General features: G+C 55.3%; 5 protein-coding genes across 5 annotated transcripts; 3 read left to right on the top strand and 2 right to left on the bottom strand.

The window, feature by feature from the left end:
- Positions 1 to 98: 98 nt before the first annotated feature.
- On the top strand, positions 99 to 3,951 carry NCS57_00026200 (uncharacterized protein; the record flags this gene model as incomplete). Its single annotated transcript, XM_053050349.1, has 2 exons — positions 99 to 218; positions 289 to 3,951. The coding sequence occupies exons 1-2, from the start codon at positions 150 to 152 to the stop codon at positions 3,949 to 3,951; spliced, it is 3,732 nt and encodes a 1,243-aa protein (XP_052918864.1). The 5' UTR covers positions 99 to 149.
- Positions 3,952 to 4,389: 438 nt separating this feature from the next.
- On the bottom strand, positions 4,390 to 7,060 carry NCS57_00026100 (DUF2293 domain-containing protein; the record flags this gene model as incomplete). Its single annotated transcript, XM_053050348.1, has 5 exons — positions 4,390 to 4,537; positions 4,587 to 6,295; positions 6,346 to 6,609; positions 6,680 to 6,799; positions 6,854 to 7,060. The coding sequence occupies 5 exons, from the start codon at positions 7,058 to 7,060 to the stop codon at positions 4,390 to 4,392; spliced, it is 2,448 nt and encodes an 815-aa protein (XP_052918863.1).
- Positions 7,061 to 10,896: 3,836 nt separating this feature from the next.
- On the top strand, positions 10,897 to 12,671 carry NCS57_00026000 (BZIP-type transcription factor MBZ1; the record flags this gene model as incomplete). The annotated part of the gene is made up of 2 exons (XM_053050347.1): positions 10,897 to 11,806; positions 11,857 to 12,671. The coding sequence occupies 2 exons, from the start codon at positions 10,897 to 10,899 to the stop codon at positions 12,669 to 12,671; spliced, it is 1,725 nt and encodes a 574-aa protein (XP_052918862.1).
- A 726-nt stretch (positions 12,672 to 13,397) lies between these two features.
- On the top strand, positions 13,398 to 15,274 carry NCS57_00025900 (HET domain-containing protein; the record flags this gene model as incomplete). Its single annotated transcript, XM_053050346.1, has 2 exons — positions 13,398 to 13,982; positions 14,030 to 15,274. The coding sequence occupies 2 exons, from the start codon at positions 13,398 to 13,400 to the stop codon at positions 15,272 to 15,274; spliced, it is 1,830 nt and encodes a 609-aa protein (XP_052918861.1).
- A 419-nt stretch (positions 15,275 to 15,693) lies between these two features.
- On the bottom strand, positions 15,694 to 17,482 carry NCS57_00025800 (uncharacterized protein; the record flags this gene model as incomplete). The annotated part of the gene is made up of 2 exons (XM_053050345.1): positions 15,694 to 16,921; positions 16,968 to 17,482. 2 exons carry the CDS (start codon positions 17,480 to 17,482, stop codon positions 15,694 to 15,696), a joined length of 1,743 nt encoding a protein of 580 aa, XP_052918860.1.
- Positions 17,483 to 17,725: the final 243 nt, after the last annotated feature.

Here is a 17,725-nt window from a genome sequence, read left to right as displayed (position 1 = left end):
AGCCACGCCTTCTTATCGGACAAGTCGGCGGGGTGCGATAAGCAATTTTCAAAAAATTTGGGATTTTGCGGGCTTGGGCCTGGGGTTCTGCTTTCACCGAACCTACAATCCCAGTCTTTGGTGGTTGTGGATTGAATTGCTCGACAAAGATGGCGACCCCTTCTCTGGCTGAAAAGCTGGACAAGATCAAGTCTCCTGGCTTGCAGAGTCAGCAGAGGGTATGTATCAGCCGTCCTGGCCTTGCTGGAGCTGTCCAGTGTCAAGAGTCGCATACTGACATTGTACTAGACTGCCGTTGTACTTCAGGCCGTCGAGTCGACTCTCAAGGAGCAGAACGAAGCGCCCACGCCCACCGGATACTTTGCGGCTCTGCTGGCTCTTCTCCAGCAGGCTAACGCCAATGACACAGTCAACTCGGAACTGGCGACACCTGCCGTCTACCTTCTCGACGTTGTTACGCCTTATGCCCCGCAGCCTCTACTCCGAGCCAAGTTCACCCAGATCCTGACCCTTCTCGCCCCCGTGCTTCTGCTGCAGGATGCGGAGCCTCTGCTGTTGCGATCCTCCATAGGATGCCTCGAATCGTTGCTGTTGGCGCAGGATGCTGCGTCTTGGGAGCTCTCTGTTTCTCAGATTGGTCCCCGAAGGGCTGTTGCAGGACTTTTGAACATGTCTCTTGACCACCGACCCAAGGTCCGAAGAAGGTCGCAGGATGCTTTGAAGAAGGTCCTTCGAAACCCGCCCCCGAGCCCTTCCCTGGATCACCCTGCCGCCGACATGTGCGCCCAGACTGCTCTGAAGAACCTCGAGGACCTTGCGACAAAGGTCGCACAGGCGCGCAAGAAGAAGTCGGACGCCCACGATCCCGCCATGATCCACGCCCTGCAATTGGTAAAGACGGTTGCTGCCGCGAGTGGCGGCTGGCCCACCAAGAAGATCGAGTCGCTGTGTGAGCTGCTGCTGGGTATCGCGAAGAGCGGAAACGAGTACATGACCATGGCCGCCTTTGAGATTTTCGAGATGATCTTTGAGGGCATGACGGATGAAGTTTCGTCTGCTAAGCTGCCACGACTTATGGAGATCATCTCTGAGCTTCGTCCGGCTGCCAATGACACTCAGCTTGTTCCCCCGTGGCTCGCGATTCTGTCCCGAGGATACGACGTGTCGGCGCAGGTCGAGTCTGATGAGACTTTCCAGAACCTCCCCCAGATGTTTGACATGGTCGCACAGTTCCTCGAGTCACCGTCTGAGAATATCCGAATTTCGGCTTCCGAGTGTCTGGTCTCTTTCATGGCCAACTGCGTCCCTCGACAGGTCATCCTCGAGCCCTCGATTTACGACGAGAAGATTCTGGAGAAGGTTGCAAAGACGGCAGAGTCGCTTCTTACCGTTCAATTTCAGGCTGCTTGGCTGCAGACATTTAACGTCCTGGGTGCCATGTTCGACTCGTTGAGATGGAGGTCGTTCCCCATCATGATGAATGTCACCAGGACAATTGGTGAGATCCGAGAGAATGGATCTTTCCGTAATAAGAAGGATGCCGATGAGGTTATCGGCAAGGCTATCCGGGCAATGGGCCCCGAGGCTGTCCTCTCTGTTCTCCCCCTGAACCTGGCAAAGCCTGCGAAGGGCCAGCCAGGTAGGGCTTGGATGTTCCCTATTCTCCGAGATTATACCAGCAACACAAACCTAGCCCACTTCAAGAGCGAGATGGTGCCGCTAAGTGAGCTCATGTTCCAAAAGGTTCTGGACCACGGACAGGCTGAGAAGACAATGGAGGTCAAGATCTACGAGACGGTGGTTCAGCAGATCTGGTCTACTCTCCCCGGCTACTGCGACCTGCCTCTGGACCTGACCGAGGCATTCGATCAGGGCTTTGCTGAGATTCTGGCCAATCTTCTCTACAAGCAGGTTGAGCTGCGGTTGGATGTCTGCCGTGCGCTCAAGACTCTGATCGAGTCGAGCCAGGCTATTGCTGAGATTCAAGATGAGGAGGAGGACTTGGTTCTTCAGAGCCGAGTGAGCCGTGCCACCGCCAAGAAGAACCTCGAGTACCTCTCTCGGTTTGCGGGCAACATGCTTGCTGTCCTGTTCAACGTCTACACACAAACCCTTCCTCAGAGCCGAGGCCCCATTCTTCAGACCATCAACACTTTCCTGAGCATAACACCCAACGGTGAGCTGATGGAGACGTTTGACCGGGTTAGCAAGATGCTGGCGGCGGAGCTGCAGGCAGAGAAGCCTGCTGAGAAGGAGAAGGGCCAGAAGTCCAAGGACCACATGCCTTCAACAGCCCAGACTCTGATGGACCTTGTTATCACAATGTCTGTCTACCTCCCCCGAGACAGCTTCGCCGCTCTCTTTGAGATCGCAGCCGTCATCATCAACAAAGAGGATGAGCCTCAACTCCAGAAGAAGGCATATAAGCTCATCCCCCGCCTGGCAGACTCTGAGATCGGCAAGGCCGCCCTTCAAGAGCGCAGCGCCGAGCTCCAGAACCTCATCTTCTCGAGCACTGAGAAGGTCTCTGCTCCTGCTCGACGAGAGCGCCTCGCTGCCGTTACCGCCCTCCTCCCCTTTATCCCCGACACCTCTCTTCACTTCATCCCCGCCGTCCTCAGCGAGGTTGTCATCTGCTGCAAGGAGAACAACGAGCGTGCTCGTGAGACTGCTTATGAGCTGCTTGTCCAGATGGGACACCGCATGGCTGGTGCTAACGGCGTCCCTATCGACAACAGCAAGGTGCCCCACATGCCCAACGATGCTCCAGCTGGAACCGCCAACATCGAGGAGTTCTTCACCATGGTCAGCGCTGGTCTGGCTGGCAGCACGCCTCACATGATCTCTGCCTCTATTACCGCCATTAGCAGACTCCTCTACGAGTTCCGCAGCGACCTGAGCGAGCAGACTCTCTCCGACCTGGTCCAGACCATGGATCTCTTCCTCACGTCCAACAACCGCGAGATCGTCAAGAGCTGCCTGGGCTTCGTCAAGGTCTGCGTCATCAGCCTCCCCGTCGAGCTCATGCTCCCCCGGCTCTCGACCCTCGTGCCCAACCTCATCGTCTGGAGCCACGAGCACAAGGGCCACTTCAAGGCCAAGGTCAAGCACATCCTGGAGCGCATGGTCCGCCGCTTTGGTTATGACAACATCCACAACAACTGCCCCGATGCTGACAAGAAGCTCATCGTCAACATCCGCAAGACTAAGGAGCGCACCAAGAAGAAGAAGGATGCTGCCAAGGCCGCCCACGACGGTGATGATAGCGATGACGATGACGGTCAGCCTAAGCGCCAGTTTGAGAACGAGTACGACCAGGCCCTCTACAGCAGCGACTCGGACGCCTCAGACGACTCTGATGACGAGGCTGCCCCTCGGCCAAAGAAGAAGGCTCAGAAGGGCGGAAAGACCTACATCATCGAGGACGACGACGAACCCCTGGATCTCTTGGACAAGAAGGCTCTCGCCAACATCTCATCCACCAAGCCCGTCAAGCTCCGCAAGCCCCAGCGCACAAAGGCCAAGTACGACCTCGACGGCAAGCTCATCCTCGGCAAGGACAGCGACGACGAGATGGAGGTTGACGAGCCCAACCCCGAGGCCTCGGGCGTGGGAGCCTACGTCGCCGCCCTCAAGGGCAAGGACGTGGCCAAGCGTGGCCGCGGAGGCAAGCTCAAGTTCTCCAACCGACGCACCAAGGATGACGACGACGATGAGGATCTCGAGATGGATCGGGGTGACGCTGCAGCTGTCAAGAGCAAGCTTAGCCCTGGACGGGATAGGGGCGGAAGGGGTAACTTCCGTGGTAGGGGAGGACGAGGAGGACGTGGAGGTGGCGGCGCGAGGAGCGGAAAGGGAGGCATCTCAGCTGGACGAAAGGGGCTGGGCGTTGAGAAGAGGCATGGCCCGTCGATGGGTGGCGTGGGCAAGCCGAGGAGAGGACGCAACTAGATGCCATAGTTATACCCCTATTCCATGTCGTCATGTTCGGGCATTCATTTTCTAGTTTAGATCACGTACAGGCAAGTTGTTTCAGGGTAAATAAAAGTTCAAGTTACACATATTTGGATCCAAGCTTATGTATTATGATTGAAACAAGACTTCTACATAATTCTTCAAGTCAGAGCATAGCATCGCTTGCTCTCTGGGTATCATTCCATGCTGCTGTCGAATTCCAGTGCAAATCTAATCAGGGGGCAAGTCATTATGACTGCCCCAGCCTCGCCATGCTCTTTCTGATACGTAATACATATCGATGCCAGTGATGCCAACCAACTCCTCCATATGCGTCGTCATCGCGCCCAAGCTCTTTGTACAGTGATTCCAATGAGACAGGTGAGCAAATAACTCATATTAGATCATGTCGTCAAGTCGTGTGTCGTCTCATCATCACTCGAGAACAATGACGTTCTCGGGTTGCCGTGGGTGTAGAGGGTGCATCCGGCCATTATTAGGTGCAAGTGGTGGTTGATTCCCGTAGTGTCGCTGTGTCGGCTCTCGTTGCTGGAAAGCCTCCGGGGGTCGTTCTTCAATCCGACTACCTGTCGTGAGTATCCATCTCCACGTCTAGAAGTAGTCGTACTTACATCTCTCGATACGGTTCGCGCCTCAGTCCTGGGAAATCACTCGTCATAAGACGAGCCTCCGAGCTGGGTGTGTCATGGTGAACAAGATGGGGTTCTCGCTCAACATATCTCCATGAACCAGAGGGGGGTCCTGAGGCTGCTGGCAGATACGGCGCAGAACGAGACTCTACCAAAATAGGGCGTGGTCGGGCCTCCAACGGAGGAGCGCGAGTGATGGGAATGACCTCAATCCCCGCGCCGTGTCGACTATCATGCAAGACTCGTGGCCCCTCGTGCCAGGAAATAGGTCGAGGCTCCTCAACCCTACGAGTCTCACGAGTAGGCCGTCTATACTCGACAAATCCTGGATCATGGGCCGCTAGGCGGGTTCCATCTCCACGGACTGGGACCCGTTGGTAGAATCCGCCACGATCTTCCATAACGATCGGGGAATCACGATCTCCTGGTCTTGGGGCCTCCTCATAAGGCCGTCGACTTACAGCAATGGCCGGAGGGGTGTGTAGTGCTGGCCTCGCGTCAGAGCGATACAAGGGAGCAGTAACAATACGGCTTCCATTGCGAGGGGCATAGTCCTGTTCGCGATGTAGCACGGCTTGTCCAGGACCACTGAGACGCCCATCGTAGGGTCTTTCCTCAGGGGCGAAGCGATCAGGGCGGGATATGTGAGCTGGGTCATCTCTCACATTGAGGCCACGCAATGGAGAGGAAACTGTGGATGGATGTTGTATCCTGGAACCAAAAGGGAGCTCATCCCTGAATGCCTGGGGTCTGGGCGGCACTGTACGTACAAAAGAAGGCTTCATGGCTTCGGGAGATGCTGGCTCAATGGATGGCACCAGCATATCTTGCAAGCGGCTGGTAATCCTCGACACCGGTCGACGTGTGACAGGTGACGACTCATTGAAGGGAGACTTTACCTTGCGTGCAACCGGAGAAAAGGACTCACGTCCAGGGTTCATGAACTGGTTACTCGGAGGATGGTGTGGTTTCCCAACATAGCCATTCTCGTTTGGCGCAGGCCCGGCCCTTTCCGGAACAATCCTGAGCTGGGAAGCGGGCGGGAACTCATCATCTCTGAGCGCAAGAGCTCCTGTGGGTGGCGGAACATGTGTATATGGGAGGCTTCGTGCCACAGGGGATTGGGGAGCTGGGGCCGGTTCTCCGCGGGAGCGTTCAAGGGCTTCTTGCCAGGCTTGATATCTCTTGAAACCGCGTTGGCCTTTTCTCTCTGCCGAAGTCTTTCGCTTGGCTTTCTTAACCTTGGCCTTCTGTTTGGCTGGGGTAAGGGGGCCGGGGCCTTTGGCGCCCGGGTTGAGTCTGGGAGATTGGCGACGACCAGGACCATCTTGGCCAGAGATGTTGCTTGTGAGTCTGTTTGTCAGAGTAGATCGAGGCTGAGGCATGACCTCTTCGACCGAGTCATCAGTCTCCTCGCCGGACTCCTCCTCCGAGTCAGATATGACCACGACTTCCCGCAAGATCTCATCCAGCTGGTCCCGGCCGCTCTCCTCATCTCCTCGCCACTTGACGAGTGTATCTAAACACAAGGCCTCAACGACCTTGCGAGCATTCTGCCATGTCGTCTCTCTGAGTAAAGTGTCATACCTGGTATGGGTATGGCGGATATGAGCGAGCACTGCAAGTTGAACCCGTCGGGCAAGGGTGATGTCTGCTGAGAGTCCTACTTTTTCGGTCTTGGACGATGTGCCCTACGATCATAAACATTCGTACCTAGACATGTTAGGGAGGGAGTACAAACCCGTCTGAAAGCATGTTCGATAATCATCTGGCGGTCGGTGTTGGGGATCCTTGGGAATAGATCTCGCAAAGCGGCATCTACCTGCGCATCATACTCTTCCTGGGATTCTGGGATAGGCTCGGGCGAGCCACCAGTTGGCGGTAGCGTGCGGTCCAGGATGTGTCCTAAGCTGGCTCGGGCTTCCTCGACAATCGTTTCTCTGATATGATGACCGATCCGATGGACCTGATGTGATAGGATGTTGGCGGTATTGTCTTTTGCGTTCTTCAGCACGACTAGGTTAGTGAAAGCGGTCGGGGGAGGCGGCGGAATATCGCAATCGCATATCGCATACCGAAACTATAAAGATCATGGCATCTTTATCGCGGGACAGCTCTTTGCATGCTGTAGTTAGTTCGGGATTGCCGGCAGGGACAAATTCGAAACCAGGAGGGGGAGTGCTTTTGGTGGTGATCTAGAGGTGGTGAGTGCTGTGATAGATAACCTCGGCGCGATAGTCGCATTGTACCTGAAACTCGAGCTTCTTCTTCTTCTTGTCTTTGTTCTCCACAAACTCGAAGTACGAGTGATGCTTTGTCTTTGGTATGGCTGGCTTGGCAACAAAGCCTTGTGGTACAGGCGCCGTAGGATCATACTGAGATCTCTGGGCTCGGCGATGCCTCTCCTTCGGGCCTCCTGCCACGGCGGCGGGCAGGCCGCGCTTTTCTCTCCCCATATTGCACAGCTATGGTTAGCTTACCATCCACATGGTGGTCAGGCACCAAAAGTTCAGATGAGGTGCAAAGCAGGACACGGGACGGCTGTCAAAAGAACGTGAAGTAGCAACTCAGAAGGCTCTTCCGAGGCCGAGCAGTAACGTGTGTGTTTGCAAGGCGTGTTCCTCTGGGAAACTCCTCGAGCAAGGTCGATGATGCCCTTGTATGGAAACCGGAAACAAAAAAGAAAGCCAAGATTGCAGACAAACTAAGTGAAACGGCCGAGGCTGTTTCGATTTCTTCTCACAAGTCGCAAAACGAGGCACAAACACTCTGGATCGCGACAGGGCAAGCACAAACCAGAAGCGCGACCTGGAGACACTGAGACCGGGCGAGATGGAGGGCAAAGTCGGGCGCGTGTGCAGTTGGGCGCGCACAGCTCGAGGGCGTAAGGCTCCGATGAGGTTCTGCAGACGAGATGCAGGCGGATGGGTCCCTTGGATGGGTGGCCTCACATCAGGCTGAACCAAATCAGGCTGCAGCAGGCCAATCACGTGCTACGAGGTCAAAGCAGAGTTTTGATCACATGAACCAGCACGTGGTATTAGTCATGTGACCGTTGAACCTTCAACCTTCAAGCACTGCCCTGGTCTGCCTCGGCTTGGAACGAGGCGATATTTCTAGAACATCCAGCCTGGCCGCAATGCTTCTTTTACGCCAGGGTCCCCTGGCCACAGCAGAGCCCCTTTCGAAAGATTGGTCGTTGTTTAAATGATTCGCAATATCGGCGTGGCTGGCGACTTCTCCAGGTGTTCAGGGAACAGCTTTGGCGATGAGCGTGTCAGAACCAATCACTCGATCCGCATGAATCCATTTGAAATACAATCCTTGCCGAAACAATTCAAAGCCTTCATCTGAGTTTGACGGCTCGTCAGCGGCAGAGTTTAAAGCTGAACAAAGCCTCGAGATCGCCAGGCGCAGGCTTATGGGATTCCACAGTGAATTTCGGCATATCAAACTTCGGCATGTGGGCGAACAAAGTAGGCTAGAGTCAGCTTTAGTACTTGGAGCGCATTGTCAACCATCAAAACTTTGAGCCGGATATGGGTTTCAGATTTCACGGCGCTCACGGCCAATCGATCGATCAATGTCTGAAACTCCCACAACGGAAGGGGGTCCCGGTGCTGACTTGTTTGAAGATCGAAAGATGGGTTGAAGCAGGGAGGCTGCCGTTGGTGGAAGACTGCAGACTTTGTTTCGTGAAACAGGACAGGTCTGGATCAATGCAAACCGGCATGTGGGAGAGACGGGAGTCGCTCCAGACCGTCGTCAATCGCCTCGGGTCAGTGACACTTCATCGTCAGGGGCGGTGGGGAAGATGTTCAGGGCGGCAGTTGAAAGGGCGGACTGCTCCAGTCCGTTTTCTATTTTTGTCGGCAAGGGGGCGCAATACGGGGAGATGTGCACATCATAACACCTGTTATGCCATGGTCTGAAGTGTGTTTTGCAAGTGGCAAAAAGAAGCCCCGGCGACGGCATTTGAGACGCCGATGGGATGGGAAGTGATCGGTGTTTAACACGCAAAAGCGGGCCCGACGGCGTTTCATTAATGCCGGTGGTGCTTTGATGCTGTGAGCGATGCTGAGAGTGGCGCTTCTTCGGGTCGCGATTTCAGCGATTCGCTCTTTGTCACTGAACGAGAGCGAGCTTCTTGGTGAGCCAAGAGTTGAACCACTGTGCTGCACAGCTCCGAGGCGACGTTTGTGCCACTGTGTCTGATCACACAGATCAGCAGCAGGGCACAGTGCAGTAGCAAGGGCAGTGACGGATTAGTGAGCACTGAAAGGAGAAGCAGTGGGATGGACTGTGCACGTGCTGGTGAGAGTCGGTGGACGGTGGTGATAGGTAATGAGGGCGGTGGCAGTGCAGTCGATAATATCGTGACGGCCAGACGTCGTCCCCGCAATGGAGAAGGAGAGGCGAGACCATGTCTATTTCATTTGGAATTAAGATGAGCAAAGCCAAAAGAAATGATGTTGATCCCTTGATCATTTGGAGCTTGTCAATCTGAAGGGAAGACGGACAAGGCGAGATGGGCAGGCTGCCGATGTGGGTTTCAGAACCTACGACCTGGAGACGTGCTACGTAGCATGATACTACGGTATTGACGCCAAAAAGCTTCCAAGCTTCTCTTGCACCCGGCGAGAGCGAGGAAAGCGAGAGCGAGGTCAATGGTGTGTGGCATGGAGTCCGTTTAGGCTAAGCGTTCGAGGTGAGCAGGTCCTTTTGCTGGCGCCTGATAATTTCATTGCCTTTTCCTCAAGCAGGAAAATGCGCGGACTCCGTACAGCCACGCTCGGGATGCACGGATGACAAGTATCGCTACCCGCTCGCCTGCCATAGCCTGGCTGGATTGGGGAAGAGGATTGCGTATCAGTACCGATCTGTCAAGCCAATGAGGACCGGAGGGTCGGCGTCCTGCATCGCCGTTTGTTTACTCTCAGCATCAGCAGTGCAGTGTTGTTACAGCAGACGCCGACCAGCATTCCAGTGACCAAGAGATAGCAGATGCCGCGTTGCCGTCTGAGCAACCGCTGGCTGACGAGGACATGATGCATTTCCCATCACATCGTGTCTATGACAGCGATTGGACGCAGGAATTCCCGTGCGTGTTTCCGTCTGCACCAAACAAGCGGGAATGATGCTATCAAGACGTTGTGGCATCGCTTCGAGGCATGAGGTCGCAATCCCAAACGCAGGCAACGGAATAATCAACCTGAGGCTTGACCTCTTTGAGCTCAGGCCACGACGAATATTCGTCAGCTCGTAGATGCAAGAGGTCGGCGGTGGTCTTCAGCTGGCAGCGCCCACAATGAAAAAGCCCAGCGGAGCGGCCCTTGATGTCTGGCTGATAGCGAGAAAGCGAGCGCCATGCTGCCATCACTGCCTTTCTGGCGTCGAATCTGGCCCAAAAGGGCAGTCGAGCGTCGTCATCCTCAGGCCGCAGTCTCTCCAGGGGGGTACCCTCTCGCATCCCTCGGGACACGATGAGACCTGGAACGGGCTCTCTGGTGGTCAAGATCCAGGGAGAGGTGGGGGGCCAGAGCGACTCTGGCACTTGGTGAGAGAGGCGCTGGGAGGCTCGGCCGCCGAAGGAGTCGGCCTCTTGGCTGGTTTTGGTTGGTTCGATGCGGCGCTGCCTCAGACGTCGCCCGCGCCGCTCACCCAGTCGCTCACATCCTCGCCCACATCCTCGCCCTTGGCTTGCACCACCCAGGAAAAGAGCTGACGCGTCCTCTCGCTCCACTAGTCGGCTCCCCGGCTGCTGATCCTTGTCAGCCCGGACAACGGCCCTGGCAGCCCCGGCAGGGGTGGAAGCGCAGAGACGGACGGCGGCTCTCCTGCAAACCTTCAGGGGATTTAGAGCATTACATCCTTGGAATTAGGGGCTTTGAGTTTGTTTACAGTGGATTCCCTTAGTGGGTTTACAGTGGCTCCTCGTGGCTCTCCTGGCGTGCCGGGGGTGAGTTGATGTCCCGGCGGTACGTACCGCCACCAAGGCACCCATCCCATTGATAGAACACCCTTCCCCCAGTTCCCGATTTCTGCCTGGTTCCATCTTCCATCTTTCCCCTTCTCAACTTTTGCAACACACTTGTCACCAAATCATCTACATCAATCAACTCATCGAACATATTGGACAGCATCGAGTCACACCTGGCCTGTCATCACTCACTTCTTACATAAACAGGCGGCGACTTCATTCTCTCTCCTACCGTCGCTTTCGCTTCCTGCGTCTTCCGCTCTAGTCCGGTATCCGCCGCTCTGATAACACCCGACCTCACAAAACGTCATCATGTCGGCTTCGGCCCAGAACAACGTCGATATCGACGCCCTCCTCGATCTCACAGAGTACGAGAACGTCTCGAATTACCAGTCTCCTTCGGCCTCAGTCTCGCCCTCAGCGACCTCGAAGCCTACCTTCACAAGCCCCGTCACCGCGGCCGTGTCAGTGCCCGCAGCTACCACAACCACACAGACCTTGAGTGGTCCCAGTCACAACTATGATCTGTACCGACAACAGACTGGCTTTGTGCCCGGTGCGCTCGCAAACACCATGGCGGTGAACCAGACCAACAACACTGGTTACCAGGACTTTGCCAGCCTCGACTATCTTTCCACCTTCAGCCCCGAGAACGACATGTTTGACTTCAACACGTCTCCTTCTCAAGGAACTCTGGGCGCTTCAGATATCGATATGGACTTTGAGTCCCCTGCCGATTCGCAGCAATTCTTCACCATCAACCCCAGCAACATCGAGCAGGATGCCAGCCTGCCATCGCCGCCTGTTCTGCCCACCCAGACCAACAATGTCGGCCGTCTCTGGCCCGGCGCCCACTCTCAGGCTGCCCTCGCCAAGGCTCAAGCTGAGCAGCGTCACCAGCAGCGCCTGATCCAGCAGCAGCAACAGGCTCAGCGACAGAGCCCCCAGGCCAAGTCCCGCGGCAAGGCTCCTCAGCCCACCGACCCCATTGTTGAGCAGAAGATCACTCAGCTCCTCAACTCGATGCGGGCCAAGCCCTCTATGCCTGACGGTCAGGGCCAGAGCCCCCTCACCAACCTCCCCCGCGCCAAGAAGGACGAGGATGAGATGGATGAGGATGAGCGACTCCTGGCTAGTGAGGAGGGTAAGAAGCTCAGCAGTAAGGAGCGCCGTCAGCTTCGCAACAAGGTTTCCGCTCGTGCTTTCCGTTCCCGTAGAAAGGGTAAGTCAATATTCTCCCATCACATTCGTACATGTACTAACTGTCACTAGAATACATCTCTCAGCTGGAGAGTGAAATTGCCAACAAGGTCAACGAGAATGGTGATCTCCGAACCCAGAACCGGGCCCTCGTTGAGGAGAACAAGCGTCTCACCGACCTGACCCGTATGCTTCTGTCCTCGTCTTCCTTCTCCACCTTCCTGGACACGCTCAGCAACAACCCTGCCGCCTCTACTGCCCCTACCCCTCAGCTCAAGGTCGAGCCTCAGCAGGAGCAGCGTCAGATGCCCAAGGACATCAACCCTTACAACGCCCAGCAGTCCCAGCAGCAACAGATTGGCATGGCCATGATCCCTGAGCAGAACATGGACTTCTCCATGCTCACCCTGGACAACACCTACAACTTCCAGCCCCAGGTCTTTGTCGTCGACACCCCTGAGGTGCCCACTCTCGATGCCGCTGTCCTGTCCGGAAAAACCTCCAACTTTGTTGAGCCTGCCTTTGATTCCGAGGATGAGAAGGTCGACATGCCCATCATCGAGCGACCTGTCGAGAAGCCTCGGGTGTCTGAGCCTGTCGAGGCTGTCCCTGTCGACGCTGAGTTTGAGTCTGATCCCGATTTCGCCCTGTTCCACAACGAGCCTGCCACTACCACTGAGCAGCCCAAGGAGCTCGACACCGAGGGTCTGTCCAACGTCGACATCTTTGGTGGCATCGAATCGGAGAAGGTTCTCTCGCGACTGGAGCTTGTTGATGCCAGCGAGGAAGAGACCACAGCTGCTCTGGCCATGCTTCGGGTGGAACGCATCTGCGCTAGCACCGAGGCCGTTGTGTCAAGGTTAGAGCTTCTCACCCTTGACATGTAAATGTAGTTGGGATAGGATTGGAAGGGAAGGAACAGAACAGGACATACAAAACTAGCGATTTCATTTTCCTTTGTCACATACGGAAACCATAGCGGATTGGGAACGGACACCACGGCGTTTTGGCAGATGGACGGATCACCCATAGGCGGTGCCCCCTACATAATTTGATTGATACTGGCGGGATGATGAGTGATGACCCGAGGATTTAGTTGTGTACAGTTAGATAGATAGGCCTACCGCCGCTCGATATCAGAATCAAGACTTGAAGTCTATCTTTGCTTTCCTGAACGTGAAAAGATCCATTGCCGTGTGCACTACCGTATACCATCCAGGGGGGCTAATATTGGTAGTGCTGACTAGGGGCAAATTCCCGCCTGCGGAGAATGGAGGGATGTTTTGCAGCGGCAATTCTGTTGGTGTCGCAACATTTTCTGTCGTTCCACATACGAGCAGGCTGACTGTGCTGCTGTCATGGTCTTGAGGGATAGAGCGCTCTCGCTATGTCGAATCGCAACTCTGAGAAGAGTTCGTGTCAAGACGTGCACAGCCAGAGCAGCTCACACTGACTCGAGCGATCGACAAGCACGGCGTCAATGGGCCCGAGGAGTGAATCGGCCCTTTCATAGTCGCCACGGCCGGTCTTTGCACCATCAGAAACAGCCGTCTCGGCTCTGCCAAGCATCTCACAAGGCTCGCTACTCTTCCGTCTCGGTGTCACCGTTATCCATGGATCATGTCCTGGTGCCGGGGGATGCGCCGACCGCTGAGCCGTACCGGTACGAGCACTTCCGGGATAGCTACTCGATCCGTATCTTGACGCTCGAGCCCGGCGTGGGCGATGAGCCGCTGGTCGGGTCTCTCACGTTTGAGAATTTGGATTTTGGTCCGGAGTATGAGGCCATCTCGTATGTTTGGGGTACTGAGGGCCGGTGCTCAGAGATCCTCATTGATGGGAGGGTGCTACCTTTGACGCGGAGCATTGAGGGCGCGCTGCGCCGCATGAGACATGCCTCGTCCCGTCGTCGTCTCTGGGCAGACCAGATTTGCATCAACCAGGACGACATTGCGGAGCGGAGTCAGCAGGTTAGTCTCATGAATGCCATATACAAGGGAGCCCAGCATGTTTTGGTGTGGCTGGGGCCGGACGACAACCGTGCTGCCCAGGCGGCCGTCACCATGGTTCACTATCTACACGGCGTCTTTACGAATGATGAGATGCATGACGAGTTTCGTCTTGCGCACTCGGAGGAGCTGCTGAAGCAGGACAAGAGTCCCTGGGTGCCGTTGGCTCAGATGACGAGGCTACAATGGGTGAGTATCAGATGCTTGAGAAATGGGGACACCACTGATGAGTCCAGTTCAACCGGATATGGATTGTCCAAGAGATTGGCACTACAGCGCCGGCCACGCTCTACTGGGGAGACGTCGAGATTGATTGGGAGATCTTGTCTCTTGTCACGGGCGTCTTGGGCGAGAGCTACCATCATCTGAGGTCGAGGTTTTACATTCTCACCCCCAACATTCGGTATCTGTACCAGAGATTTGTTGAGCCGGACGAGGACAACGACATCAACCAAGACCGTGCCTCTTTTATATATGAGCTACATCGCGCGAGACATCTCCTCGCCAAAGATCCTCGGGATCATGTGTATGCCTTTCTGGGCCACTTCTCACTTCACACTGGCAGCAAGGCCCTCTCGGAACTGGAACCAGATTATAGCAAGTCGATTGAAGAGGTCTACTATGATGTTGCCACCAGAGAACTCTCGGGCTGCGAATCACTTCTCTTATTATCTGCCTGCCATGATGTGCCGTCCACGTATAGGAGGAGGCCCATGACAAGGGGGGATCTACCAACGTGGGTTCCGGACTGGCGCATCGTTCCGCTTCACCTCATCGGAACCCCTGGCACACCTCACAGAGCTTCAGGGGACCTAACGCCGAGACTGCACATCGATGATGAGAGGAAGGCCTTACATATCCGTGGCATGCGTGTAGATCGAATTCGCCGACCGACATGGACTTTCTGGGCCAACGCCTTCCAGTTCCGTCGTGAACCAGTACCTCAACTACCCATTGAAGCTCTATGGAGCAGCATCTGCGGTCGTGGAAGCAAGCGCTTTAGTCTACAGAAGAAGTACTTCACCGGTGAACCGGCCTTCTTCGCCCTCATCCAGACGCTGACAAACGCCTGCGTCGGCGCGGACCGCTCCCGTCCCTACGAGGAGATCCCCAAGGAGGAGTGGCTCGCCAACGGGGCGGCGTACCTAGTTCGCGCACTGGGAGACACAGACGGCGTGGACCAGGAGATCCAGCGGCTGGCGCTCTCGGGGGATGGATTCAAATGGAGCCACCAGGCGACGCTGGTAACGCGATATCGCAAGTTTGCGGTAACCGCGGGGGGATTATTTGTCCTGGGGCCGGATATCATGCAGAACGGGGACGTGGTGGTTGTGCTGTATGGGGGAAAGGCACCGTTTTTGCTCAGGAGGAGGGCGGATGGGAAAACGTGGATGCTCGTGGGTGAGTGTTATGTACATGGGTTGATGAACGGGGAGGCTTTGGAGGGCGATACGCCGCAGGAGGAGTTTGTTATTTTATGAGGGTTTGGAGATCATGAAGGATGGCAAGGTCAGGATGGATATACCCCGTGGGATAGCTACATGGTTAGCAGTTCGGATATTGGATACATGTATAATCATAGTTATATAAAAGAAACTCCCTTCTTGAGCGTTTCGAGCCTCTCCCTTCAAAATATGTGTCAAAGTGACAGAGATTCGTGTCGTGTGTCATTTGTGTCAGTTGGGTATATACGTACGTCCATATTCCATCCATCCAAACGAGCGTATCTAACAAGGTGCCAATCCAACGCCGGTTCAACTTCCGATACAAATATTCATAGTTCGGAAAGACTGTAAAGAAGCAAAGGGTATAACCAGTCCATATAACCATTCTCCATTTCCTCCTGTTCCTCATCCATGTTCATACCTCATCCATATCATGCCTCATGTGTCACTTTCACTTAGACGGCCTCATGTTCCTTCACTGGCGTCGCTCCCATGACGCTGATGCCGTCTTCGTCGTCACTAAGCGAACGTCGAGGATCTGGCCCCAAGTCCTTGTTGACGATGCCAGAGGTCTGGGGAGGCAGATTTCCACCTCGGAGCTCCCAGCTGCCCACACGTTCATGGTGAACCCCCGTCTTTGTCACCACGACATCGGGATCATCCCCCTTCCTGTCAGATCCCTTGAAACCACCAACAGCAGCCTCAGCCTGCGGCTCTTCTGCAGGAGGGGGATTGTTGCGACTGAGACGAACTCCTCCCAAGAAGTAAAGACCTGCAAATACAATGGCGACAATGACGAGCATAATGATCGCACCAATGATTCCACCAATTGCCGGACCAATCGTAGAGGTGCTCAAGTCCAGGTTTTCCACAGCATTCAAAAGACACCAGGGGGCAGGCGTGGGACTGCAGATGTCACACCAGTCGTTGGCTGTCCTGCCGAGATCCTGCATGGTTTCTAAGAACTCAGTATACAACACCCCGTCAGGACTTGGACTGAAGAGCCCCTGGTTCGCAAAGTCCTCATCCGCATCAGCCGAGGCGCGATAAGACAATCTCACACGCAGAGTATCGGCAGACGGCTGTCGGTTAGGAAAGTCAGGGTCCTCGCCAAAGAGCTCAAACACCAAGGCGGCACCCGGCTCGGGGAGCGACGAAAAGGGCTCCTTAAAGATCTCATCGCCCGAGACGAGCCCCGCGAGGGAGACGAAGCTCATGATGGGCTCGAGGGATCCAAACATGAGGCTGAGCTTGTTGTACTCGCCATTCCACTTGATGTTGTTCTGGAACAGCTGCGTCACCCTGTTGGCCAGCGTGCGGCCGGCGATGGAGTAGAGGATGCCCAGGGGGTCATTGTCGCCCTGGCGCTCCTTGTAGCTGTTTTGAGCGCGCAGTAGGGTGGTGGCGTATGAGTTGAGGAAGCCGAGCGTCACGTTTGCGTTGCTCATGCCCCTGTGGACAGTCTCATTGTGGCGATACATGTAGTCGACATACTCCCAGAGTTCATAGGCGTTCCAGAAGTGAGCATAACCAATATCAATTGTCCCAACGAGCGGCTCAGTTGAAAAGAGATTCTGGTAGAAGGGAAGGGTTGACTGGTAGAGATTGTTGAGCTGCTCGTCTGAGGTCAAGTTGGTGTTGATCTCTGTGTTCCAGGCAGAGCATCGCGCTGTCCCGTCGAGTCTGTAATGTGTTAGCAGGGGCCTGTTTGATGTGGTTGTGAGCGTACGCAGTAGAACTAGGGTCCATGTAACTGGCAGTCCTGATATTGGGATACTGATATCCATTGAGTGGGTATTCAGTGTTGTTATCGCCCAGGTCCAAGTTGAGACCCAAATCTTCACCTCCAGCGGTCGCATCGTAAGCACTGGGCGACGGAGGATAAAGGCCCTGCATGAAAGCCATGGCCCCAGCAGACACCCATTCATCAGTCTGAGAGAGAATGTCGACATCATCATTGTCAATCACATCAATGTTGAGCTTCTGGATGTATGCAGTCTGGATATCGTCAAAGTCGGATTCGTTGACGCTGTTTCTGAGATAGCGAGCTCGAAAGGCCGTCCCCTGCCGCCACATCTGCTGGGCTCCCTCGGGAGTCAGGATGGTGCGCATGTCGCTGATGATGGGCGTCCTCTCGCCATGGTTGACGAATGCGACGGCCGCCCAGATCTTGTCACCGCTGCTCTGGGCGGCTGCGCTGTTGATGAGCGGCGAGACCGCAAAGAAGCGCTTGAGGTGAACCATTGTGAAGACGATTGGGGGCTTATGGCCTCATCTGACACCGTCGAGGTGAGGGGTGAGATGCAAGGGAAAAGAGAGATAAGCTCAGAGGGAAAGGATGCGAGAGGGATTCATGGCCGGGTTATACAAAGCTGCAAGCTACGGGCGATCGTCATCCATTAACGGCATTTCCGCCAAGATCAGGCTCTAACAGAGCGCAGGTCTCTGTACATGACCACAGAGCCTACCGGCTACGGCGCATCTTCT

Source organism: Fusarium keratoplasticum, chromosome 1 (genome assembly GCF_025433545.1).
Source record: "Fusarium keratoplasticum isolate Fu6.1 chromosome 1, whole genome shotgun sequence".
In the NCBI taxonomy this organism is placed as follows: Eukaryota; Fungi; Ascomycota; class Sordariomycetes; order Hypocreales; family Nectriaceae; genus Fusarium; species Fusarium keratoplasticum.
The sequence above is the reverse complement of the archived record's forward strand: the minus strand, read 5'-3'. Positions and strand labels throughout refer to the sequence as shown.